The sequence below is a fragment of the Phacochoerus africanus genome, chromosome 4 (assembly GCF_016906955.1).
Source record: "Phacochoerus africanus isolate WHEZ1 chromosome 4, ROS_Pafr_v1, whole genome shotgun sequence".
Taxonomy (NCBI): Eukaryota; Metazoa; Chordata; class Mammalia; order Artiodactyla; family Suidae; genus Phacochoerus; species Phacochoerus africanus.
The window spans coordinates 61,390,306-61,415,431 of NC_062547.1; the positions used below are offsets into that span (position 1 = coordinate 61,390,306).

Genomic DNA, 25,126 nt, shown 5'->3' on the forward strand with positions numbered 1-25,126 from the left:
AAAAAAATCTGTTAGCCTACTTCACAAAGTGTTATTATCCCTAATATACAAAGAGTTCTTAGAGATCAATAAGAAAAAGATTAAAACATCCTAAAGAGGAGTCCTCATTGTGGCGCAGGAGAAATGAATCCAACTAGGAGTCATGAGGTTTCAGGTTTGATCCCTGGCCTTGCTCAGCGGGTTAAGGATCTGGCATTGCTGTGATCTGTGGAGTAGGTCTAAGATGCGGCTCAGATCTGGCATTGCTATGGCTGTGGTGTAGGCTGGCAGCTGTAGCTCTGATTAGACCCCTAGCCTGGGAACCTCCATATGCTGTGAGTGCGGCCCTAAAAAGCAAAACAAACAAACAAATAAAAACCTCCTAAAGAGAAAAGTAGGTAAAAGCTATGAAGAGGCCATTCACTAAAACAAAACAAAACATATAAACACACAAACATAGAAATGATCAATAAACATTTTTAGGTTCAAGGTAGTCACAGAAGAAATTCAAAATAAAACAATGAAATTTATGTGTCTATCAAATTGGCAGAGATTTTTCTTTCATGAAAAGTCCTAGTATTTGGAAAGGATATGGAGAATATGCATAAATGCTGCTTGTAGGAGTGTTAAAAGTTTCTGGAAAGGAGTAAGGAGGAGGTGTAGGGGTTATAAAAAGCCTTGAAATGGTACACATGCTTTGACTCAGAAATTCCACTGGTAGACATTTATTCCTTGGGAATGATGATGAATGTGGGCCAAGATTCAGCTCTGGAATGTCCCCGGAGGAGGCAGTGGGCAGAGTGGCTGAACCTTGGTGCCAGAGCCTGGTTGCTTGGAGCAAGTCCCTCTCTGAGCCTCAGTTACCACATCTGTAAAATGGAAAGTGTCATAAGGATGGCAAGACATTTGGACTCATCAAATGTCTGGCACATAATAAATGCCCAGTAAATGGAAGCTTAGCAATAAAAACTTCATAGAAATGTAAAAGCACCCAGAAAATAAGTGGGCCAAGGAGAGAAAAAGAGGTTCACAGAGACGTTCCCAAACATACAGAAAGGTTCTTCACTTTATCCCCTATAAGACATACTCATTAAAATAATGCCAAGATACCATTTTGCACCCAGGAGATCTGAGAAATCCCGTCAGCTGACAACCTATGGGGAAATGGGCCACCTCCGCACAGATGAGGGGCACCAGGTGGGACCATCCTGGTGGAGAGCCCTCTGGAGACTGCTATTGACATGACAAGCACACATGCTCCAGTCACTGAGATTTCACCTTGAGGGATTTACCCAGAGATCCACACTTCCAGGAAAATCATGAAATCATGTACAAGGTCATTCACTGTGGCGTCAGCTGTTAGTGCAAAAGACTAGAAGCAGAACCCCATTATTAGTTAGATTCTGGTTAAATAGATTAAGGGGACCATTCACAATCCCTCATCCTCAGTTGTTGTTGTTGTTGTTGTTGTTTATTTTGTTTGGGTTTTTGTTTGATTTTTGGTTTTTTGTCTTTTTAGGGCCTCACCTGTGGCATATGGAAGTTCCCAGGCTAGGGTGTGAATCAGAGCTGCAGCTGCCAGCCTACACCACAGCCACAGCAATGCCAGATCCGAGCCCCATTTGCAACCTTCACTGCCCCTCACAGCAATGCTGGATCCTTTAACCCACTGAGAGGGGCCAGGGATTGAACCTGCATCTTCATGGATACTAGTCAGGCTCTTAACCCACTGAGCCACAACAGGAACTCTCCTCATCCTTAGTTTTAAATCTCCAAATATTCTGACACTGGAAGTCTTTCTAAGAGTGTTAGTCTTCACTTGTCCCAGCGTGCATAAATATACATCAGTTTCCCTGCAGCTGTTGACTATGAGATGCTGCCCCAAATCAGCTAGGGAGTGTGGTAGTTAGCTATTGCTGCATAACAAATGACCCCAAAAGTTAGGCACTGAAAACTGCACATGTTTATTATTGCAGAGTTGCTGTGGGTGAAGAATGCAGGAGCCGCTTAGCTGGGTGGATTTACAAGGTTCTCCTAAAAGTAATACCTGGGATTTCCCTGGTGGCACAGTGGGTTAAGGATATGGCATTGTCACTGCTGTGACTTGGGTTTGCTCCCTGGCCCAGGAACTTCCACATGTCTTGGGGGTGGCCAAAACAAACAAACAAACAAAAACAAAACAGCAATACACAAGAGGGTTGAGGAGCTGTCAGCCATTCCAGAATCTCCGAATCAGCCCTGGGTTCTGAATATCCAGATTATAGACATCCTGTCTTCTGGTCCATTCTTTTTTTTTTTTTTTTTTGGTCCTTTTGCCTTTTCTAGGGCCGCTCTCACGGCATATGGAGGTTCCCAGGCTAGGGTCGAATCGGAGCTGTAGCCACCGGCCTATACCAGAGCCACAGCAACGCGAGATCCGAGCCGCGTCTGCAACCTACACCACAGCTCACGGCAACACCGGATCCTTAACCCACTGAGAAAGGCCAGGGACCAAATCCACAACCTCATGGTTCCTAGTCGGATTCGTTAACCACTGGGCTATGACAGGAACTCCCCTCTGGTCCAGTCTAAATGGACCAGTTGTTTTCTGCCCAATTTCAGTGACGTCCTCATGAAACACTTCCATCTTAGGGCTGGAGTTCAGGATGCCTGTACCACCAGTAGTGTCAGCCTCAGCCCTACATGCATTTACTACTCCAACAAGGAGCTCATGGTAGGGTCTTACAGTAGGAAGTTAGGCTGCCCCTGACCTGAGCCTGATTCCCTGTATCCATCTTACAGAGCCCTTGTTCAAGGTGAGCCCAGAGCTCCCATCACCACCATCTCCCCCATCCGTCTTGGGAACCAGTATCCACAGGAAGAGTCCCTACAGAAAACTGGCAAGAAAAAATGGGACACAAATTCATATGAATGTCAGAGGGGTACCTCTGTCGCTCAGGCAGTTTCTCCCCATTGCTCTAGTTCACCACAAGTTTGGCCAACCAGCCAGGTCAGTAGACAAGGTGGAATGTTGTTCCATCCAAGAACCCACATTTATGACCATCTTGTACACTTCATGTAGCCCACCCCACCCCCCAGCAATTCAAGAACCTCTGAGGTCCTCACCTGCTCCTGCCTGGTCCCATGGAGCCTCTGAACAGTCAACCAGAGTGCAGGACACGTTGCTGGCACCGAGGGCCTTTTTCAGTTCTAGAAGAAGAGATTAAACCCCCGGAGCCACCTAGATAAGCCCCAGCATCCTAGGGCTCCCGTGAATTATCCAGAAAGGAACAAGAGGACAAAGGATGGAGGAAATGTCTCAACCAGGAACCCTAAACAAGTGACTCACAGGAGTTTCTCTCTGCCTGTGCCCATTGCAGACATTGCTAGCCGATCCCCACACCTTCACTGAGCTTAGGTCCTACCCATCCTACCTTCCCGCAGGGCACTTCAAAGCAGACCTCACAAATCAATTAAGGATAGAAACACCACCCTCCCCCACCCCCCAACTCCCACAGGACATGTAAAACCTCTAGGAACGGAAACTTGTTATCTGGATTTTTTTTTTTTCCAACCAGGGAATAGCCTTTTTCCCTTTTTTTTTTTTTTTTCTTTTTGGGGCCTCACCTGTGGCATGTGGAAGTTCCCAGGCTAGGGGTCATATTGGAGCTGTAGCTGCCAGCCTACCCCACAGCTACAGCAATGCTGATCCAAGTCCACATCCAAGCCCGCAATGCCAGATCCTTAATCACTGAGCAAGGCCAGGGATTGAACCTGCATCCTCAAGGACACTAGTCGGGTTCTTAGAGCCACAATGGGAACTCTGCCTTTTTCCATTTTAAATGTCCCCTTTTCTAAGGCAACTTTTTTCTTTTTGTTTGGCCATGCACAGACCAAGGATACTTTTCGCCCTCACTTCCTGGCTCTCAGAGCCCTGCTATCTCTCGATTTCTCCCACCTTTCCAACCGTTCCTTCTGTGTCCATTCTTTGTCTTTGTGTCCTTCAAGTTCAGGGTCTTTGGGACTCCTCTCCTTTCCCATCCCCAGGGTTGTGGTCCCTCCCATGCATTCAGTGACACCCCAGGTCAAAAACAACGTCTGGCCTCTGCCTCCTCCTCATGCCTGGGCTCCAGCCCCTTCTTGCTGCCCCTGCTTGAGTCCACCACTTGCCCCGCCCCCAACCATGTCCTCAGCCTCCTTCCTGGCTTCCAGTCTGGCCACCGCTGTCCTCTGCTCACACACACTCCATGGATCCCCAAGGTCTGCCACAAAATGTCTAAACTCCTCTGCCGTCATTCAAGACCCTGCACATCTGCCCAGGCAGCCTCCAGCCTCCTCTCCTGACTCAGCCATGTGGATACCGTGACATTTCCTGAATCTCCATTACACACTGTTAGTACACATCTCTCAGCAGTCACAGGCACTGGGTCATGAGAGAGCGGACAAGGTGGGAGGGAGAAACGATGATTTAAGAGCCTCTTCCCAGGAGTTCCCATTGTGGCTCAGTGGAAATGAACCTAACTAGTATCCATGAGGATTGGGTTCAATCCTTGGCCTTGCACAGTGGGTAAAGGATCCAGCATTGCCATGAGCTGTGGTGTAGGTTGCAGACGCATCTCAGATCCTGCATTGCTGTGGCTCTGGCGTAGGCCAGCAGCTGCAGCTTTGATTAGACCCCTAGCCTGGGAACTTCCATATGCCACAGATTCAGCTCTTAAAAAAAAAAAAAAAATCCCCAGAAATAAAAACAGAATATTGGTAACAAAATAAAGTCTAACCTTAAAAAAAAAAAAAAGAAAGAAAGAAAATGGAGTTCCCGTCGTGGCTCAGTGGTTAACGAATCCGACTAGGAACCATGAGGTTTCGGGTTCGATCCCTGGCCTTGCTCAGTGGGTTAAGGATCTGGTGTTGCCGTGAGCTGTGGTGTAGGTCGCAGATGCAGCTCAGATCCTGCGTTGCTGTGGCTCTGGCATAGGCTGGCAGCTACAGCTCCGATTCAACCCCTAGCCTGGGAACCTCCATATGCCATGAGAGTGGCCCTAGAAAAGGCAAAAAGACAAGAAAAAAAAGAGAGAGAGAGAGATTTTTCCCAGCCCAGGAAATCCTGAGAGGCCCATCCCACGTCCAAGTACTCTTTTTTTTTTTTTTTTTTTTTTAAGGACCACACCTATAGCATTGGCTTGTAGCAATGCCAGATCCTTAACCCACTGAGTGAGGACAGGTATCGAACCTGCATACTAGTAGAGTTCTTAAAGTGCTGAACCACAATAGGAATTCTCCAAGTACTCTTGAGGCCTCAGTGCCACCCAGAATAAAACAGAGATTGTTGAATGAACAAATGTAAAAGTCTATACCGGATTTTTGAATTTTGCCTCCTTTCTCTCAACCTAAGAACTCCTACACATCCCTCAAAGCCCCACTCAATGTCCCCTCCTTCAGGGAGCTTCCACTGCCCCCTTATGCTTGCCACCCAGACGCCCTCTGTCCCAGTCCTTGCCCTTAGTTAAAGGGTAGTGTTCATAGGAAGTGAGAGGCCATGGGGACTTTCAGAGGGCTCAGTATACAGTCAGGGGTCTCCAGGCTCCTCTGAGCTGTGGGGGGATGGGGCTCACCTTGATTGATCCTTTGCAGCAGGACACCCCGGACGACATCCTCATAGATGCCTTCAATGGTCAGGGCAGGGCTGCCCATGGCAAGGACCTCCCCTTCAAACTCAGGCAGCTCCTGGAACCAAGGCAGGTGAGGGGCTGGGCTGGAGGGGTGGGTTGTATGTGACTCGAGTTTGACCCCCAACTCTGCCCCTGATTAGCCAGGGAAACTTGAACCTCAGTTTCCTCTTTATTTTGTTTTATTTTTTGAAAGAACTGGGTGTTTATTTTATTTTATATTTTTACAGCTGCGCTTGTGGCATATGGAAGTTCCCAGGCTAGGGGTTGAATGGGAGCTGCAGCTGCTGGCCTACGCCATAGCCACAGTAGTGTGGGATCTACTCTGCAACTTGGGGCAACTCAGGATCCTTAACCCACTGAGCAAAGCCAGGGATCAAACCTGTATCCTCGCGGACACTATGTTGGGTTCTTAACCCATTGAGTCCCAATAGGAACTCCAGTTTCCTCACCTTTTTTTTGGCTGCCCTGAGGTATATGGAGTTCCCGGGCCAACTGCAGCAATGCCTCCTTAACCCACTGTGTCGGGGATTGAACCTGCGTCCCAGCATTCCCAAGACGCACTCATCCTGTTGTACCACAACAGGAACTCCAGTTTCCTCATCTTTTAATGGACTCCTTGGAGTTCCACTGTGGCGCAGCGGGTTAAGGATCCAGCATTGCCACAGCTGTGGTATACGCTGCAGCTGCAGCTCACACTCAATCCCTGGCCTGGGAACTACCATATGCTGTAGATATAGTCAAAAAAGAAAAAAGGGAAAAAAAATTTTTAAGTGAACTCCTTGATTCATTATTTCCTCAGGATAATGAGGAAATTTCAGGGTTTTGGGGGGGGGTTGAAACAAAGCATATCACACCTCAGTGGGAAAAGTATAGGATTTTTACTGGGACCCCTCACAGCCACTTCCTGCCTGACCCCTGATTCAGAGACCCTCCTGGTGCCCCTAAGCCTTGTGTAGCCAGGCCCCTTTGGCCTCTCCTCACATCTCCTTCCTACCCTCTTGCTCACCAAGCTCCAGCCACATGCACCTCCTCACTGTTGCTCCAACCTACCAGGCACAGATGTTACCTCAGGACCTTTGCACATGCTGTACCCTCTGCCTGGAGTACTCTTCCCCAGGACATGGCTCAGGCCTTTAGTTCACTGCTTCTCAAGCATCATCTTCTCCCTAACCACTCAGCACCAATCCCCTGCCCCCACACATGATCCCCTCTGCCCCCTCCCTTCTCTTAAGCTTGTGTCACCTGCTGCTAAGTGATGCATGGGACTGCACGTCAGCTCTCAAATGACTAAGCATAGTCATGGGAGAAGCCAAGGGCATCATGGGGGCCCAGAAGAGCCATCCGACACAACCCCAGGGTTCAGGGACCAAAAGTCTAATTGTCACAGTGGTTCTTTGAGGGAGAGAACACTCTTCCCACCTTACAGAAAGACACGGAGGCTGGATCGCTCTATAGGACCTGTCCCCCATCAGCTCACCGCTTTGCAGCTTGGCTCCAGCTGGCTCAACACGAAGGGCAAGAAGATGCAGAGCAGCCAGCCATGGATGAACTTCCTCCGTGCCGAGCCAATATCCGACCGGAATTTCTGCACGACACACACAACAGCTGGTTCCCTAACCACCCAAGTACCCAGGCCCACTGCCATGCCCTCCCCACAGACCTCACCTTCAGCACGCGCCCCCCAACTTTCTCCAGCTGCTGGGCAGCCTGGTCACAGTCTAGGGCCGTGGTCAGATACTGGTCGGCCAGCTGCAGGAAGGTGGCCACGGCATCAGCCATGAGCTGTGGGAGGAGATGCTAAGATGAGCCCTGGGCATCCAAGCTCTTTCTGGGCCCCACACCTGCCTGGCTGAACCCTTCTCAGCATCCAGCCTGCCCTGACCAGCTACTTCCCCCCAACCTCCTTTTTGGGTCAAGAAAAAACACCCTCTGCCTCTCAGGAGATGGGGCTCATCCAATCACTGACAGGGTGCCCAGCATGGGGAGCAGCGAGCTGTCCAGACTTCAGCCTCCTTGGCTGAGTGATTTGGGCAGTACCCAAACTGAACGACCGTGCCAGGCAGCAATGGGTCTTCTCCATCCCTGTTTCTTTCACTCATCATGTCCATTAGCATGTCCCATCCCATTGGCCTTAAATACACACCCTGCTTCTCTCCACCAACCCATTCTGGTTCAGACCTCCTCCACCTCTGCGCAGACAGCCCCTCTTCCCCAAGTCAGGCAGTACTTTCTAAAAAAAAAAAAAAAAACTCTTGAAGGTCCCCTTGTGGCTCCACAGAAACAAACCAGACTAGTATCCATGAGGATGCAAGTTCAATTCCTGGCCTCGCTCAGTGGGTTATGGTTCTGGCATTACCACAAGTTGCAGTGTAGGTTGCAAACGTGGTTTGGTCTGGCATTGCTATGGCTGTGGCATGGGGCTGGCAGCTGCAGCTCTGATTCGATCCCTAGTCTGGGAATTTCCACATGCCACAGTGCAGCCTTAAAAAAAAAACCCTTGAGGAGTTCCCATCGTGGCTCAGTGGTTAACGAATCCGACTAGGAACCATGAGGTTGCGGGTTCGATCCCTGGCCTTGCTCAGTGGGTTAAGGATCCAGCGTCACCATGAGCTGTGGTGTAGGTTGCAAACATGGCTCAGATCCCGAATTACTATGGCTCTGGCATAGGCCGGTGGCTACATCTCTGATTGGACCCCCAGCCTGGGAACCTCCATATGCCACGGAAGCAGCCCAAGAAATGGCAAAAAGACACACACACACACACACACGCCTTGAATCCCCTGTCCACACACCTGCTGTAGCTCCCACTGCCCTCAGACAGAGCCCAGTATCCTTAGCCCCATACTCAAGGCCCTGACCCATTTGTCCCCCAAACTCACTGGCGTATCTCTCACATCTCTGCCTCCCTCAAAACCTACAACCCAATGTCTACAAATTGCTTCATTTTCCCTAAATGCAGACAAGCTCTCTCACCTCCTAGGGCTTATCCACACTGTTCCCTCCAGCCAGGACATGCCACATTCCCATTCCTCCCCTGGTGGCTCCAGCCCAAAAGTCCTCTCCTCCTGGAGCCCTCCCAACCTTAGAGATGGATCAGATCGGGTACCTCTTCTGGGTTCTACACCACCAGTTTGTCTCCATCAGAGCCCTGTCCACCAGGCATTGTCACTGCCTTGTCATGAGCTCACATCTGTATGACACTGGGAGCATGGTGAGGGAGGGCCAGGTCTATCTGGGTCTTCATGGTCTCCCCAGCACACACTTGGCACCTACTCAGGGCAGGTTGCCATCCCTACCTCGCCTCCTCCCAACCTCCCACTCATCCTCACCTGCTGTGCGAGATCCTGGGCACCAAACACCAGGCTCTGTGTTCCAAAGAAGCCAAATGGTGCTGTAAGCTGCCCTAGGCGCCCCCAGCTCTGCTCAGCCTCGTGGTAGCAGGTCTGCATCAGCTCTGGATCCCATGGCATCTCTCCAAATGAGTGAACCTGTGTTCCAGTGGCAGTCAGGTGAGAAAAACACCATCAGCCAATGGGAAAACCGGGCCAAGGTCCTCACAGCCAATTTGTTGAAGGAGAAACACAAATGGAAACACATCCCACTTCAGTTGTCACCAAAAAAATGCATAGCAAAAGTAATAGTGACAATATGGTGTGATGGACATAAAATGGTAAAACTTTAAAAAAATGATAACATGTGGTGCTGGCATGACTGAGGGGAAATGAGCACACTCAGCCCTTGTCACACTAATGCCATCACCCAATATTCTCTGTTCTGGATCCTGGGGCTACAGAGATGGAATAATCCAATATGGTATTTGCCCTCAAGGAGCTCATGGAAAAGTTGGAGGAGACAGACTGTAGACAAAGAAAACAATTTTGTGTAAATGCTTCTGTGAGGAGGGAAAGCCAAGGGAATTGTAGATGCAGAAAAGACCAGGAAAAGTTCCTAGAGGAGGCGATTATGAAATGGAGAGGTGAGAATTAATAAAGGGAAGCCTCATTTAAAATGAAGTTGCTGGAGGAGTTCCCGTCGTGGCGCAGCAGGTAACGAATCCAACTAGGAACCATGAGGTTGTGGGTTCGGTCCCTGCCCTTGCTCAGTGGGTTAAGGATCTGGCATTGCCGTGAGCTGTGGTGTAGGTTGCAGACGCGGCTCGGATCCCACATTGCTGTGGCTCTGGCGTAGGCTGGCAGCTACAGCTCCGATTCAACCCCTAGCCTGGGAACCTCCATATGCCGCGGGAGTGGCCCAAGAAATGGCAAAAAGACAAAAATAAATAAATAAATAAATAAAAATAAAATAAAATGAAGTTGCTGGAGTTCCCATCATGATTCAGTGGTTAACAAATACAACTAGGAACCATGAGGTTGCAGGTTCAATCCCTGGCCTCACTCAGTGTGTTAAGGATCCAGCATTGCTGCGAGCTATAGTGTAGGTCACAGATGAGGCTCAGGTCCTGAGTTGCTGTGGCTCTGTCATAGGCCAGCAGTTACAGCTCCAATTCAACCCCTAGCCTGGGAACCTCCATATGCTGCAGGTGTGGCCCTAGAAAAGACAAAAAAATAAATAAAATAAAATAAAATGAAGTTGCTTAACCATGAAGAGGCAGTTCTCATGCACTGCCTCTCCTTGCCCCCTTCAGACTCCAAACAAGAAGAAGCATACCCTACATTCCCAACAGGAAAAGAGTTAGTACTTTACCACTCCAGAGGAGGAAGATTTTCTCCTTGCCCAGCAACAGCCCCAGCCAATGAGAGACTACCACTACTCAGCTAATGAGAAATTGTCACCACGCTGAATTCTGACTTTCTTTCAAAGCAGCCCCTCCCAACTTCCTCCTTTTTCTCTATAAAGTAATGCACTTCACCTCTGTTTGCCAGACTTCCCTATGTTTTTGCTGTAGCTTGCATGTCCCAAATTGCAGTTCTGGTTATACTCCCCACCTCCTCGAAACATTTGGCTGGTAAAATTAACTGGCTGTTTTATTTATTTATTTATTTATTTTTTGGTCTGTTGTTGTTGTTGTTGTTGCTATTTCTTGGGCCGCTCCCGCAGCATATGGAGGTTCCCAGGCTAGGGGTTGAATCGGAGCTGTAGCTGCCGGTCTATGCCAGAGCCACAGCAACGCGGGATCCGAGCCGCATCTGCAACCTACACCACAGCTCATGGCAACGCCGGATCGTTAACCCACTGAGCAAGGGCAGGGACTGAACCCACAACCTCATGGTTCCTAGTCGGATTCGTTAACCACTGCGCCACGACGGGAACTCCTGGCTGTTTTATTTAAAGGTTAACAGATGCTTAACAAGTTGAAGGTTTCCTGACACATAGTAGGAAAGTTCCCTGACATGTTAAATATCAGAAGAACTGGAATTCCTGCCATGGCTCAGCAGTAACGAACCTGACTAGTATCCATGAGGATGCCAGCTCAATCCCTGGCCTCACTCAATGAGTTAAGGATCCAGTGTTGCCTCGAGCTGTGGGGTAGGTCAAAGACACAGCTAGGATCCCATGTTGCTGTGGCTGTGGTGTAGGCTGGCAGCTGCAGCTCCAGTTCGACCCCTAGCCTGGGAACTTCCACATGCCATGGGTGTGACCCTAAAAAGACAAATAAATACATAAATACCAGAAGAACTGAGCTGACCTGCGTGGACCAGAATTCTCTGGTTCAGGGGGTGGAGTAGGCTGTGACCAAAGAGGGGACTAGGCAAAGGAAGAGTTTATGGGGAAGGTGACTCCAGACTGATGTTACGGAAATGCTAATCTTGTCATCTTACTTCTATTCCCCTATGTAATTAAACTGTGTCCCAGTGACCATAGCATGGTGGTCCATCTTAAGTAAGTAAGAAGTAGCCTACAAGAAAGGTTGGAGATTTTTCACAGAGTTCCCGTCGTGGTGCAGCTGAAACGAATCCTACTAGGAACCATGAGGTTAAGGGTTCGATCCCTGGCCTTACTCAGTGGGTTAAAGATCCCCGTTGCCCTAAGCTGAGGTGTAGGTCGCAGATGAGGCTCGGACCTGGCGTTGCTGTGGCTGTGGCATAGGTCGGCAACTGTAGGTCAGATTAGATCTGGGAACCTCCAGGTGCCATGGGTGTGGCCCTAAAAAGCAAAAAAAAAAAGTTGAGAGATTTTCAAAAGAAAAAGTTTTCAAACAAGAATGACGCAAGCTTCACACAACTCTTTTATTCACCTTTGAGGGTCCAACTCATCCACATGGATTTAGAGACAGTCCTCATTTATTTGGACAAGCATTAGCCAGAGATCTGGCAAACTTTAAGGCTTCTAAGCTTGTTAATTCAATATGTGGGCGACATAGCCCATAGGTCCAATGAACTCCCACCCACCGAAGCTCACCTCCTTCCGCAGGCGGGCACCCGAGGAGCTCCTACGCAGGTGGCGGGAGAGGCGGTCCATACCCTGGGTTAGAAGGGTCTGCACCACCGTGAGTTCGGCTTCCAAGGTGCTCAGCAGCGTCTGCGTGACCCGGGGCAGCTGCATATCCACCTTCCTGCGCAGGCACGATTCGAGGGGACCCTGGACCTCGGCTGCAAGTGGAAAACACTGGCCTGGATCTCCTCTTTTACGTGCTCCGCAATTAGGCGGTGAAGGTGGTAGGGAATGTGGTCATGGGCTCAACAGGGTTAAGTGGACCGGAGCGCAGACTCTGAGCATCCTCCTCTATCCCATTTTACAGATAAGAAAACCGAGGCTTCAGATGCAATGAGGATCGGCTCAAAGTCGCACACTGGGAGGCAGAGTCTGAATTTCAACCCAGTTCTCTTTGTTACTGAGCTGAGTGGGAGCCATCTCTGCCGCGGTCTGACGGGTCAACCCACAATCCGGGTCAGGCCTGCTAACCCTCCCGCCTCTCCCCACCCAGTCTTGGTCTCTGGACTTCTCCGCTTCATCACTGGCCCTTCCCCTTCCCACGGCCCCGCCCTCCCTCTTGACACTGTCCTTGTCTTGTCCCCTCCACCTAAGCCTCAAGGCCACACCCATTCTCTCTCTTAGACCCCCCTCTTTCCTTTTTCAGCCTTGGCCCTGCCGAGTCTTCGGGGCCCAGAGGATTGGCCCCGCCCGGGTGGGCCCCGCCCCTCACACCCAAGCTGTTCCCCTTTTTCTTCTCAGGCTCCCGGCCACGCCTCCACACCAGACCACGCCCTCGAAGGCCACGCCCCCAGGGCTCACCCTGAAGCCTCCCAGCCACCCGCGCTTGCAGCCGCAACATCTCATCCACGTCAGGTCGGATCGTTCTCTCCAGAGCCGCGAGAAGCTCGTCCTTTTCGGGCTGGAAGGCGCGGAGCCCCGCGGAGGCCCCGGCCAGGACTGCAGCGTGGACAGCGTCCAGGAGCTGCCCAGACAGGCCGAGGGGACCCCACACGGGCCAGGGGTGTGGTGAGAGTCGAAATGGAACAGAGGTGGGAGGACAGAGAGACAGAAACAGACGCAGAGAGACAGGGAGAGAGGTTGGGCGACAGTTGCAGGGAGGGCAAAGCTGGGTATCCAGCTCCGGCTCCTAGCCCCCTCCACCGCTCACGGCGTATCCCTGCCCCCACCTCCTCAACGCCGCGCCTACCTTGGTCCAGGCCCAGGCCCGGGCGCGGCCGGACTCCCGCAGGCCGGGCAGAGTCTGGGATCGCAGCTCAGGCAGCAGTTGCCGCATCAGTACCGCAGTCAGCACCTGCGGGAGAAGTGACCATGGGTACGGCGGTGAGCCGAGAGGGGTCCTGGTGTCCCCGGGGTCCAGGATATGACTTTGCACTGCACTGACCTCGGCATCTGAGCCCAGGGTCGCGTCGTCGTCGCCAAAATGGCCTCGCTGCTGCCGGTAGAGCCGTATGGCATCCAGGAAGGCACGGGCGGCGGGGGCTTGACTTCTCCGCAGAACTGAGGGGACGGCTTCTCAGTGCCTGCCCACCCCTCCCCAGCCCTCTGACTGCCTGGCTCCCCGTCGCCTTAAGGGGGAGCCCTCCGCCTCCTCCTTGCTTGGTCCCAAACAGCTAAGTCTCACCCACTTCCAGACCTTTGCACAAAGCGCCCTGCTCGGGGAACACGCTCCCCTAAGACCACCACCAGCCCATATGGAGCCTTTATACCATTTTGGAAAAGGCATCCCCGGCGGGCGGTCACAGCCCAGGTCCCACTGCAGTCTTCAATTGCCTCTTCAGTTAAGTATGTTTGTTCAGTCAACAACCTATCTAGCCATATGTGTCTGTCCTGTTCCTCTTCTTCACCTGACTGGCTTCTCATCTTTTTCAGAACCCAGTTTCACCATCCCGCCTCTGAGTAGCTCTCCCTGATTCCCCGGGCTAGGCTCCACAGGGCTGTGTCCTCATCACAACCCTAACCACACATGACTGCCTATTTCTCTTGTCTCCCCTCCATCCCCACAATCCATTTTATAGACAAGGAAACTGAGGCTTGGAGAGGATCCCACAGCCAGCAGGAGCAGAGCCACTTGACCCCAGACTCTGCGCCCCATCACTGCCTGCCCTTTCCCCAGCCCCACCTGTGCCTCGAAGCCGGATGCCGCCCTGCAGGGCTAGGCTCCAGGCCCGCTGCATCTTCCCCGTGGCTGCAGAGAGACAGAGGTGCCGGCGGAATGGGTGCTGCAGGAACAGGGGAAACTGAACAGGAGTTTCCAAAAGCAGGTCTTCCTGTGTATGGTCTCCTGAAAGCAAACAGAGGAGGCTGCATCTTCATTCATTCATTCACTCTACATTCATTCACTAGGAGAAAATCACCATAATATGCTTAGAGGAATCCTTATTCCAGCTCAGTCTCAGGGGAGGTGTGCCCAGGGCAGACATCAGCAATCTATCCCAGAATTGTTTCCCAGCTTCAGCACCCTGCTTAACACAGAGGCCTGAGCAGCCACCAAAAATCTGTCCAAGTTGGCATGTGATCTGAACCCTGCTTGCTGTGGGATGCTAGAGTCAGCTAGGCCAGGTTCAAACCTGGCCAGACCATTGGCTAGCACTTTGCGCAGATTTTCAGCTCTCTGAACCTCAATGTTCCTACCTGTAAAATGGGCTAAAAAGTAATGCCAGTGGAGTTCGCTGGTGGCTCAGTGGGTTAAGGATCCAGTGTTGTTACTGCAGCAGCTTGGGTCGCTGCTGTGGCAAGGGTTCCATTCCTGGCCCGGGTTTGATCTCTAGCCTGGGAACTTGTGAATGCCACAGGCCCAGCCAAAAATTTTTAAAAAATGAAAAACAAAAAAAAGTAATACCAATGAACTAGAACTGTTGGGAGGACAAAAATTAGTGAATTCATTATTAATTTTTTGGCCACACCCACTGCATATAAAAGTTCCTGGGCCAGGATGGAAACTGAGCTGCAGCTGTGACTGTGGCACAGCTGCAGCAATGCTGGATCCTTAACCTGCTGTGCCACAGCAAGAACTCCGAGTGAATTTATTTTTATTAAGTTGGAGGGACTTCCTGTCGTGGCTTAATGGAAACGAACCCGACTAGTATCCATGAGGACGCAGGTTCCATCCCTGGCTCGCTCAGTGGGTTAAGAATCCAGTGTTGCCATGAACTGTGGTATAGGTCTCAGACATGGCTCAAATCCCACATCGATAATGGCTGTAGTGTGGGCCCACAGCTGCAGTTTCAATTCGACCCCTAGTCTGGGAATTTCCATATGCCACACCTGCAGCCTTAAAAAAATTAAGCTGGAGCCTCCTAAATCTTCAGTGTTTTGTTCTGACTTCCAGAATGATACATACAGACTGCAGTAAAATGCAATAATCCAGATGGTGAACGTTCCTGGTCATCCAGCCCTTCAACCACAGCCCTCAGAGGCAACAATCACTGTAAACAGTTTGGGGAGCATTACTTCAGGTTTTAAAATCTGTACAAAATTGCACAGGGTGCATTTTTTAACAAGGTGGAGTTTTCTGACCTATAACTGGCCTCTTGGCTCCTGCCTATGTCTGGGACAACTTCGGTGGCTACGCGCGCAGCTTTCCTTTCTAAGGGCCGGGTTGTGATTTATTTAATCAGCCCCAAAGGAGGGGTATTTGCAACATCATCAACAGTTCTGCAGACTGTTCTTGTTGCTACATCTTTGCATCATGAGACAGCAGGATAGCTTGGCAGTGAAGCAAAAGGTGCAATTCTGGCTCTGTCCCTCAGCCTCAGTGTCCCCACCTTTGAAATGGGGTGCTTAGTGATGGGGCTGCCTCCTGGGCAGATGCATTGAGATGACAGAGGTTCATCAGATGCATGCCAGCCCACTTATGCTGCTCCTTACCCTCTCTAGAGAGAAAAGGAGGAGGAAGAGGGAGAGGGAGGGAGGAAGAACCCTCCTGGAAACACTGGACTGAACAATTACATTCTGCAGCACATCTGTGTGATTTTCCTGTCCACAACTGCCCATCTCCCCACATACTTGCTGACACAGGTTTTTATCATTTTTACCTTGTTTCTGGTCTGGTGACCTAACTTCTTCATCTGACAAGAGTGGGTATTGTTCTTTCTAGAGCTGAGGTGCTCACCCAGAGGTAGTGGTGCCCCTGGGGACAGTTGGCAATATCTGGAGATATATTTGGTTGTCATACTGAGGGTGGGGAGTACTACTGGTGGGTGGAGGCCAGAGATACTATTCAACATCCTGAAAAGCTCAGGGCAGCCCCCATGGCAAAGAATGACTTGGCCCCCAGTGTCAATGGTGCTGAAGTAGGAGTTCCCATTGTGGGTCAGTGGTAACAAACCCGACTAGCATCCATAAGGACTAGGGTTCGATCCCTGGCCTCGCTCAACAGGTTAAGGATCTGGCTTTGCCGTGAGCTGTGGTGTAGGTCGCAGATGCGGCTCAGATCTGGCATTGCTGTGGCTGTGGTATAGGCCAGCAGCTGCATCTCTGATTCGACCCCTAGCCTGGGAATTTCCATATGCTGCACATGTGACCTTTAAAAAAAGACACACACACACACAAAAACAGTGCTAAAGTAGAGAAACCTGCTCTTGGGGTCCCCGGAAGCCTTACCCGAGGAGTCTGGGCACAGAGCATCCAAGAGGCGCAGATATTCACTCTGGGAAGTCAAAACTGTGTACCCAGTCAGGGGTGTGGATTCCAGGGGATGGTCCCCATTTTCGTATTCCTACAAAAGGCATCCAAAGAACCATATTGGGACAGGTCTCGATCATGGCCTCTACGCAATGTGGGACCAGCGGAAGGTTTCTGGCTAACTGGGGAAGTCCTCCACCCCCACCTCCCTCCCTCCACTCCTCCCTCCTTCTATGTGCACCCCCTCTTTCCCGATAGTCGATCACCCAGGACCCCTGGTGTGCTAGTCAGTCCCAAGTGCTGTGTGAGGATTATCTCATCAAATCCTCACAAGCCCATGCGGCAGAGATTGTCCTCATCCCATTTCACAGAGATGGAAACTGAGTCCCAGGGAGACAAGTGATCTGCCTGGATTCCCCAGCTGGGAAGCAGGGAATGGGCAGGATGTGCAAAGCCCTCACAAGTCTCATCCTCAGCTCTGCTGATAATGATGAGGGAGTCCCTACCCCTGGCCCAGGCCTCAGTTTACCCACCAGACACAGCAGGAGATGGCCATCCACCCTGGGTCAAGAACACAGGTGACCTTGATTCATACTCAATGATTGAAGAAGGGGGGTGGCTCTGTTGGGAACTGGACCCCAAACCCCAGCTGGGGAGGGTGGGATGGAGAGGCCAGAGATAGGTGGGCTGCAGGCCACTCACTCACCTCCCTGTGGCTGAACCACTCCAGACGGCCGTCCCCACGCAGGACACAGAAGATTGGCTGCCACTGGGGTGGGTGGCCCCATAGCAGGGTCAGGGGCCCTCGGTGCTCACGGACTCGGGGCAGCTTCTATGGGAGAATGGGTGGACAGGTGTCAGGAGCATGGTGTCCAGACCACTCAGACAGCTCCTGCTATGGCCCTGGGTGCCCCCAAGTACAGGGTGTTAGGGTGCTGCTGGTGTGGTGTTATATTCTTTTTTTTCCCACTTTATTTCTTTTATTCTTTTAAGGGCTGCACCTGTAGCATATGGATGTTCCTGAGCCAGGAGGGGTCGAATCAGAGCTGCAGCTGCTGTTGTTTTATACCACAGTCACAGCAACGCCAGATCCAAGCTGCATCTGCGACCTATGCCACAGCTAATGGCAATGGCAGATCCTTAAGCCACTGAGCGAGGCCAGGGATCAAACCTGCATCCTCATGGATACTAGTTGGGTTCTTAATCCACTGAGAATGGGAACCTAGTATTACATTCTTTATCAAGCATACTCACAGCCTTCTTCCACATAAGAACTGAGGTGGACACTTTTGTTATCCCTGATTTACTAGCAAGGGGACCCTTCCCCATTTGAGCTTCAGATGATACCTCAGCCCTGGCCAACATCTTGATTGCAGCCCATGAGACACCCTGAAAGAAAGGACCCAGGAAAACCCCATCTAGATTCCTGACCCACAGCAACTGTGAGACAATAAACGTGTTGTTTTAAGCACTGATTGTGTGGGGTATTGTTACACAGCATAGCTTACTAATACAGGTGGGATTGCTGGGTCATGGAGCAGGTATAGTTTAACCTTATGAGAAGCAAGGGACATCACCTCCTCTCATCTTCTTTAGCAATCTCACCACCTGGCCATCTGAACTGTATGCATTTGTTTCATCACCGGGTCTGAGAGTAGTGCCTGGTGCACAGTCGGCACTCAGTAACAATTTGATGATTAATTGAGCAACACTGGTGATGTTTTGTTTCTGTGGTGAGGTAGTGGGAACCCAGAGGTTTGTTAAATGATTCTACATCCCTCTTCTTAGGTCTAAGATTTTGCACAGTGATATTGTTAAAATGTTCTTATAGAAATGATATACCTCCATGGAGTTCCCGTCATGGCTCAGTGGTTAACGAATCCAACTAAGAACCGTGAGGTTGCAGGTTCGATCCCTGGCCTTGCTCATTGGGTTAAGGATCCAGCATTGCCTTGAGCTGTGGTGTAGGTCGCAGACAAGGCTCGGATCCTGCAATGCTGTGGCTGTGGTGTAGGCCTGTGGCTACAGCTCCAATTAGACCCCTAGCCTGGGAACCTCCACATGCTGTGGGAGCAGCCCTAGAAAAGGCAAAAAGACAAAAAAAGAAAAGAAAAAAGAAAAAAGAAATGATATACCTCATGCAAATATATAAAAATTGGTATTAAAGAGGAGTTCCCATCATGGCACAGTGGTTAACCAATCCAACTAGGAACCATGAGATTGTGGGTTCGATCTCTGGCCTTGCTCAGTGGGTTAAGAATCCGGCATTGCGGGGAGTTCCCGTTGTGGCGCAGTGGTTAATGAATCCGACTAGGAACCATGAGGTTGCGGTTTTGATCCCTGCCCTTGCTCAGTGGGTTAACGATCCGGCGTTGCCGTGAGCTGTGGTGTAGGTTGCAGACGCGGCTCGGATCCTGCGTTGCTGTGGCTCTGGCGTAGGCCGGTGGCTACAGCTCCGATTCAACCCCTAGCCTGGGAACCTCCATATGTTGCGGGAGCGGCCCAAGAAATAGCAACAACAACAACAACAACAAAAAGACCAAAAAAAAAAAATTAATTAATTAATTAAATAAAAAAAAAAATCCGGCATTGCAATGAGTTGTGGTGTAGGTCACAGACACGGCTCGGACCCCACATTGCTGTGGCTCTGGCATAGGCCGGCGGCTACAGCTCCGATTAGACCCCTAGCCTGGGAATCTCCATATGCAGTGGGAGCGGCCCCAAAAAATGGCAAAAAGACAAAAAAAAATTAGTATTAAATAAAACATTCCAACTGAAGTGAGGGGAAACCCCTTCACACTGCTTGAACCCCAACATTAGCTGTGCCCTGGTCCAGGTGGCTGGGATCAGCAAGTGGGGAAAGGTACAGGTGGGGGCAAAGCCCAGGCCCCATGATGCCCCAGGTGGGATGGGGGAGTCCCAGGTGGGAGGGGGCTCTGTGTTCCTGGAGCCAGGGAGCCCCACCCCAGGGCAGGCACAACTGAGAGAAGGGGCATCCAAGAGAGGAAATCTCAGAGCTCCGACTGGGACAGGGGACCCAGCGTCACAAAGAGTGTGGGCTCTGGGTTTGAACACACCTTTGCGTCTTGCTGGCAATGTGACCTTGGGCAGGTCACTTCACCTCTCTGTGCCCTATTTTCCTCACTGGTCAAAGACCCATCTCCTGGACTGGTAAAGACCGAGTAGGTTGGGCAGGGCGTGTGGATATCCTGGGCACCACTTTCCAGCTCAGGAGACATTTGGAGCTTGGCCTGGGCAGCTCCAAGCTGTTTTGTTCCATCCACAAAGTCTTCCCGAGCCCCTACTAAGGACAGGCATAATATGGGCACATGGGGTCAGGGGGAAGTGGAGAAGAGGCTTGCCCCTATCCTTGCAAAGCAGACAAATGGAGGTGGTGGGTATGTGACCAGGGAGAAACAGATGATTTGGGGGGGGGGGTGTTCCTAGAGGAGGTGCCCGACTTAAACGGGGCAGTGGTGATCAAGGAAAGCTTCTTGGAAGAAGTAGCAGCCAAAGTGTGGGGAGGAATAGCACATGCAAAGGCTGGGGGGTCCCATGGGCGTGCTGTGCCTTGGGGTGCTGCACTCAGGCAGGCCACACCTTTTCCAGCTTCAGGGCTTTTGCATTGGCTGTGCCGTCCGCCTAGAATGCCCTTCCCATTCTGAGTTCCAGCTCTGGCTCCTTCTAATCCTTTACATTTCAGCTCAAAAGGACCTTCCTACACCCCAGTTTCCTGCCCCCAACACCGCCTTTCATTTTGTCTTTCTAGTACCTATCTGAAGTTATCCTGAGTTCCCGTTGTGGCTCAGAGGCTTAAGAACCCAACATAGTGTCTGTGAGGATGCGGGTTTGATCCCTGGCCTCAATCAGTGGGTTAAGGATCCGGTGTTGCTGCAAGCTGTGGCATAGGTCAAAGATGCAGCTTGGATCAGGCATTGCTGTGACTGTGGCATAGGCCTGCAGCTGCAGTTCTGATTGGACCCTAGCCTGGGAACTTCCATATGCTGCAGGTGTGGCCCTTTAAAAAAAAAAAAAAAAAAAGGAGTTTATCCTGCATCCTGATGTTAACTTGATAACTAATTTGTCATCATTCCTCCCCCCCCCCCCCCCAATTAGACTGTGAGCTTCAAAGGCCAGAGCAGGATCTGTTTCAGTTACTACTCTGTCCCCAGCATCCAGCCTGGGATGTGGCATGCAGTAGATTAAATGGCCAGTGAATGTTTGTTCCAAGAATGAGTTGTGTGTTGGGGCTTTTTGGGGCTGCACCTGTGGCACGCAGAAATTCCTGGGCTAGGGATCAAATCCATGCCACAGCAATGACCCGAGCCAGAGCAGTCACGATGTTAGATCCTTAACCTGCTAAGCCAGCAGGGAACTCCAAGAAGGAATTTTTAATAGTTATCCCTGGTCAAGGCACTAGTGAAGGCAAAGGTGTGTGCAGCAATCCTTGAACGAATGAATGGCCTCTTTCACCTCGCCCACTCAACATCCCCTCCCCTTTTGCAGCACCCACTTTGCTGTGCAGTAGCTGGCATCCGGCTGGCTCCTGGGGGCCCAGCTCTTGGGAGATCTGCCACAGGACCGAGGCTGCCAGTTGCCCACGGTAGCAGGGCAGGAAGTTCCTCAGTAGGGTGTCCACCTGGCCTGCAGGGACAAGGTAAGGTGGCTGAATCAGGCTCCCTCCCAACCTGCTGAAGGTAGGGGCATAATAGGCAGAGAAGCCACTTATTGACTCCTGCACTCACCCCGAAGTTGCCCAAAAAGATTTGCTCCAATTCCATTCACCCTTAACCCTTCACTGCCTGTTTTTATCCACATGGGGGTTGGGAAGGGGGAGTTAAAGGACACAGGCTTAATTTGTAACTGAGGTTCAACACACCTTAATTGTACAAAGCATAGAATTTAATGAGTTTGACATATATACACACCCATAAAACCATCATCATGATCAAGATAAAAAACAGGGATTACACCTGAAAGTTCCCTTGTGCCCCTTACCTGGGGAGATTTTCAAAATCTTAAAAGCTTCACCCAGCATAAGGGACCTTTCTGGGATGATGGAAGTGTTCTGTACCCTGATCTAGGTGATTACATAAGTGTTAAAGTTCTTCAAGCTGCTCCTCTAAGATATGTGCACTTGACCGTATGTAAAACATATCTATTTTGCCACCTGGAATTTGGACTCAATGACTGGAGCTTCAGCAGCTATTATGTGTCATGAGGCAATCTCAGGCAAAGAAGCCACACAAGGTAGAGCCATGAGATGAAGGATTTGGATTGTCTAACTTTTACCAGCCTGCCTGCCACTGTACCCCTCTATAGGAGGGAGAAATAAATCTTTATCTTGTTTAAGCCACTACAGGAAAAAAAAATTCTGACACTTTGCAGAGCTTATTGATTCCAATGGTGTAATGATAACTTGACCTGGTTTCCTAGTCTGGATAATAAGCCCACCGTGTCTCTAGCACCCAGTAAGTGCTCAACTGTGAGTACAGAGGATGGAGGACACTGGCCCTTCTTTGTCTCAAATTGGGAACTGTGACTTGGTCCCTAGAGTCCACACAGAAAGTTCCCTTGTGCCGGGTGAGGCTTTTAAGATTTTAAAATCTTTGCAGTCTTATGCTAAAAAAGTACTCCTTATTTACCTGGCCCACTTGGGAGGATCATCCCACAAGATCTGGCTGGGCTTGGGCACTGCCTACCTGGCCCCATGCCCTGAGTTTGGTTACCAGATTTACCAAATAAAAGTACAATACACCAATTAAATTTGAATTTCAGGTAAATAAGGAATACTTTTTTAGCATAAGTATGCAAAATCTGGGACACACTTAAACTAAAAAAAAAAAAAAGTATTCATTGCTCACCTGGAATTCACATGAATAAGGCATCCTGGGTACAACCCCGCCCTGAACCCCATCCACCAACCTCCTGCCCCTTCCCATTTGGCTCACCTCTCAGCTGCTTCTGCTGCCGCTTGTCCAGAGGGCTTGAGGGCCGCCCACCCATCCTGCTGCCATCCCTTGGGCTCCCCTGAGAGTGAAGCAGACACTCCTCCCTCTCTATGACCCCTAGGGTCCTCAGCTCAGGGACACGCTGGGGTCAGAGCGGCCAGTGAGGGTCCTCCCTGCTGTGGAGACCAGCTGCCTGGAGTCAGAAAGCAGAGCTTGGTCCCAGTGTGTGTGGGATGCCTGCTCCCTGTCCTGCCCTGCCCCCCACCCCGCCCCACCCTGCACCTGTGTCCTCCTGGTTCCCCTGAGGCCAAGTCCCCCAGAGCTGGTGGTTTCTGTAGGGACTTCCCCCAGGGGATGGGGGTGGGAGACAAAAGTCCTAGCTGGCTTTGGAGGACCTGCTAGCAGTTGTTGGTGTGGAGGGGCAGGGAAGGGATGGGTGGGCAAACCTACCCCTCCTGCTGACTGTACCTACCCCATGCTGGGTGATTCTGAGGATCCAGCCCTGCCCCAGCCCCAGGCTGGGAAGACAGAACTGGACTGACACCCCCAGTCCCTGCGGTCAGTGCTGGGGCACGGGAAACGGATGAGGAGCCACTGTTGTGCCCTGGACCGATGGGGCATGTCCTCTCTGTTCCTGCTTTACCAGTCACATATAGCACTGGACTGGGTCAGATTAGTTGGGCCTCCCCACCACTTCAGCTGTTTTTCCAGTGCCTGGCACAAAGCAGCCCTCAGTGTTTGGCAAAGGATGGAAGGGAAGAAGGGAAGGAAGGTGAGGAGGCAGGAAGTAGGAAAGAAGGTTGGTTTGCACTTTAGGCTGAAATATGATCAAATGGAGGTTTCACAGGCTTTCAGATGAGGGGAGTGTCAAGTTCCAGTGGGCGGAACACAAACATGATGGCTAGAGCACAAGCAGTCACTCTGGACCAGGAGGTGAAACTCACATGACAATGGCACAACTATGATGTGATTTGAGGGGGAGGTCCTCCAAGAGTTCATGACATTGCTCCATCAGTTCTGGCCTCCTTCTAGAGAAAGAGTTAAACCTCCATTTTGTGTAAACCACCAGGAACATCTGTAATTCTCACCAATGCCCCAGAATTCATTTCTTTTTTTTTTAATTTTTAATTTTTTTTCAGCTGACAGCCTACGCCACAGCAATGCCAGATCTGAGCTGCGTCTGTGACCTACACCACAGCTCAGCACAACGCCAGATCCTTAACCCACTGAGCAAGGCCAGGGATTGAACCCGCAACCTTATGGTTCCTAGTCAGATTCGTTAACGACTGAGCCACAGCGGGAACGCCCCAGGATTCATTTCTGCTTTTAACTTCATTCATGCCAGCCCGAGTGCCTTCCCTGAGCTGAGTACTAGGGATGCAGATGTGTGTGAAACAGACTATAGTTCCGTCCCCATGGACCATTGGTTAGCACAACAGAACGGTCAGATAATACTGGCAAGGGAGAAAAATGGAACAAGAAGAAACAGAAAATGCTAGGGGCGAGGAAGGGTCAGGGAGGTTACGTTGCCCCAAGACCTGAAGGAAATGAGGACCAAGCCTTGCAAAAAGCTGGAGGAAAGAGAATAATAGGTATCGGGTAGCAGGCACAGCACATGCAAAAGCCCCGAGGTGGGAATGCACTTGGTTGGGAAGAGTGAAGGAGGAGCAGATGTTAAGTAGGAGGGGGGATGGGTGGCAGGGGCCACACGGGGGCTTGTGGGTAGAATGAGAAAAGTGGGTTTTATTCTGAAGGTGGAAGGGAGCCTCAAGCAGGCCTGGAGCTGGCACAGCTGCTTCAAAGGAGAAAGGAGTACAGAAGGAGTGACACAGCTCAGCCAGGGACCCTCACTTGGGTCCCTGTATCTGTCTCATCTTTTCCTTCATTTCTAGGCACCCCTGTCCTGATCTCTGCCTAGGGCTTTAGGGGTCACGGCCACCTGCCTTGGCCCAAGGCCACGGCTGGGCTAATTTCCTTCCAAGCCTCTCCTCTGCTTTTCTCAATCTGTTTCCGCCCAGGCCCCGTCCCACTTCCTCACTCTCACATCTGAGTGATCAACCTGGACAAGACGTTGAAAGAAACTTCACTTTCTGTGGTTTCAGTTTTGAGGTTTCAATTCCCACGTCCCTTGCCCACCAGCCTCCCCCAGTCCCTAGAGCCAGCCAAAGCTGACACGTGGCCCATGAGCAGATGCTGCAGTCCTGACATACAGCAGCACCTTGGTGTATTTGGTGTATTCAAGGCTCTGAGCAGGCCTGCAGCATGGCCAGAGGCAGAGGTCATGACTGGTCCTATGTGTGCAGTGGGAGGTTGCCTAAGTGAGTATGAGTTGAATTGTGGCCCCCAAAGGATGTGTCCACAGGCCACTATGAAAAAGAAAGAAAAGAAAGCACGTATTAGCTAAGATGTATAGAAATTTGAACCCTTATGCACTGTTGGTGGGAATGTAAATTAATACATTTGTCGTGGAAAATAGTATGGAGGTTTCTCAAAAAACTAAAAACAGGAGTTCCCGTTGTGGTTTAACGG

General features: G+C 50.8%; 1 protein-coding gene across 7 annotated transcripts; it reads right to left on the reverse strand.

The window, feature by feature from the left end:
• Positions 1 to 688: 688 nt before the first annotated feature.
• NIBAN3 (niban apoptosis regulator 3) lies at positions 689 to 22,856 on the reverse strand. Of its 7 annotated transcripts, none has more exons than XM_047776625.1 (17): positions 22,598 to 22,856; positions 21,160 to 21,290; positions 17,994 to 18,035; positions 17,353 to 17,478; positions 16,626 to 16,740; positions 14,143 to 14,304; positions 13,405 to 13,520; positions 13,210 to 13,314; positions 12,822 to 12,984; positions 11,988 to 12,178; positions 8,957 to 9,115; positions 7,771 to 7,857; positions 7,293 to 7,409; positions 7,105 to 7,212; positions 5,571 to 5,682; positions 3,085 to 3,168; positions 689 to 848 (listed from the first exon to the last, which is right to left on the reverse strand). In XM_047776625.1, exons 1-17 carry the CDS (start codon positions 22,650 to 22,652, stop codon positions 742 to 744), a joined length of 1,980 nt encoding a protein of 659 aa, XP_047632581.1. In that variant the 5' UTR covers positions 22,653 to 22,856; the 3' UTR covers positions 689 to 741. The 7 variants fall into 7 exon arrangements, with proteins under 7 accessions (XP_047632581.1, XP_047632586.1, XP_047632585.1 ...); XM_047776627.1 differs by lacking the exon at positions 689 to 848 and adding an exon at positions 2,466 to 2,855; XM_047776630.1 differs by lacking the exon at positions 7,771 to 7,857.
• Positions 22,857 to 25,126: the final 2,270 nt, after the last annotated feature.

Excerpts from the sequence above, each read along its gene's own strand:
- NIBAN3 (XM_047776625.1), bottom strand. The coding sequence starts at position 22,652 with ATGGGTGGGCGGCCCTCAAGCCCTCTGGACAAGCGGCAGCAGAAGCAG. Across the intron at positions 16,741-17,352 it reads AGTGGTTCAGCCACAGGGAG|GAATACGAAAATGGGGACCA; the intron begins GTGAGTGAGTGG and ends TGCCTTTTGTAG. Across the intron at positions 12,179-12,821 it reads GGTGGCTGGGAGGCTTCAGG|CCGAGGTCCAGGGTCCCCTC; the intron begins GTGAGCCCTGGG and ends TTCCACTTGCAG.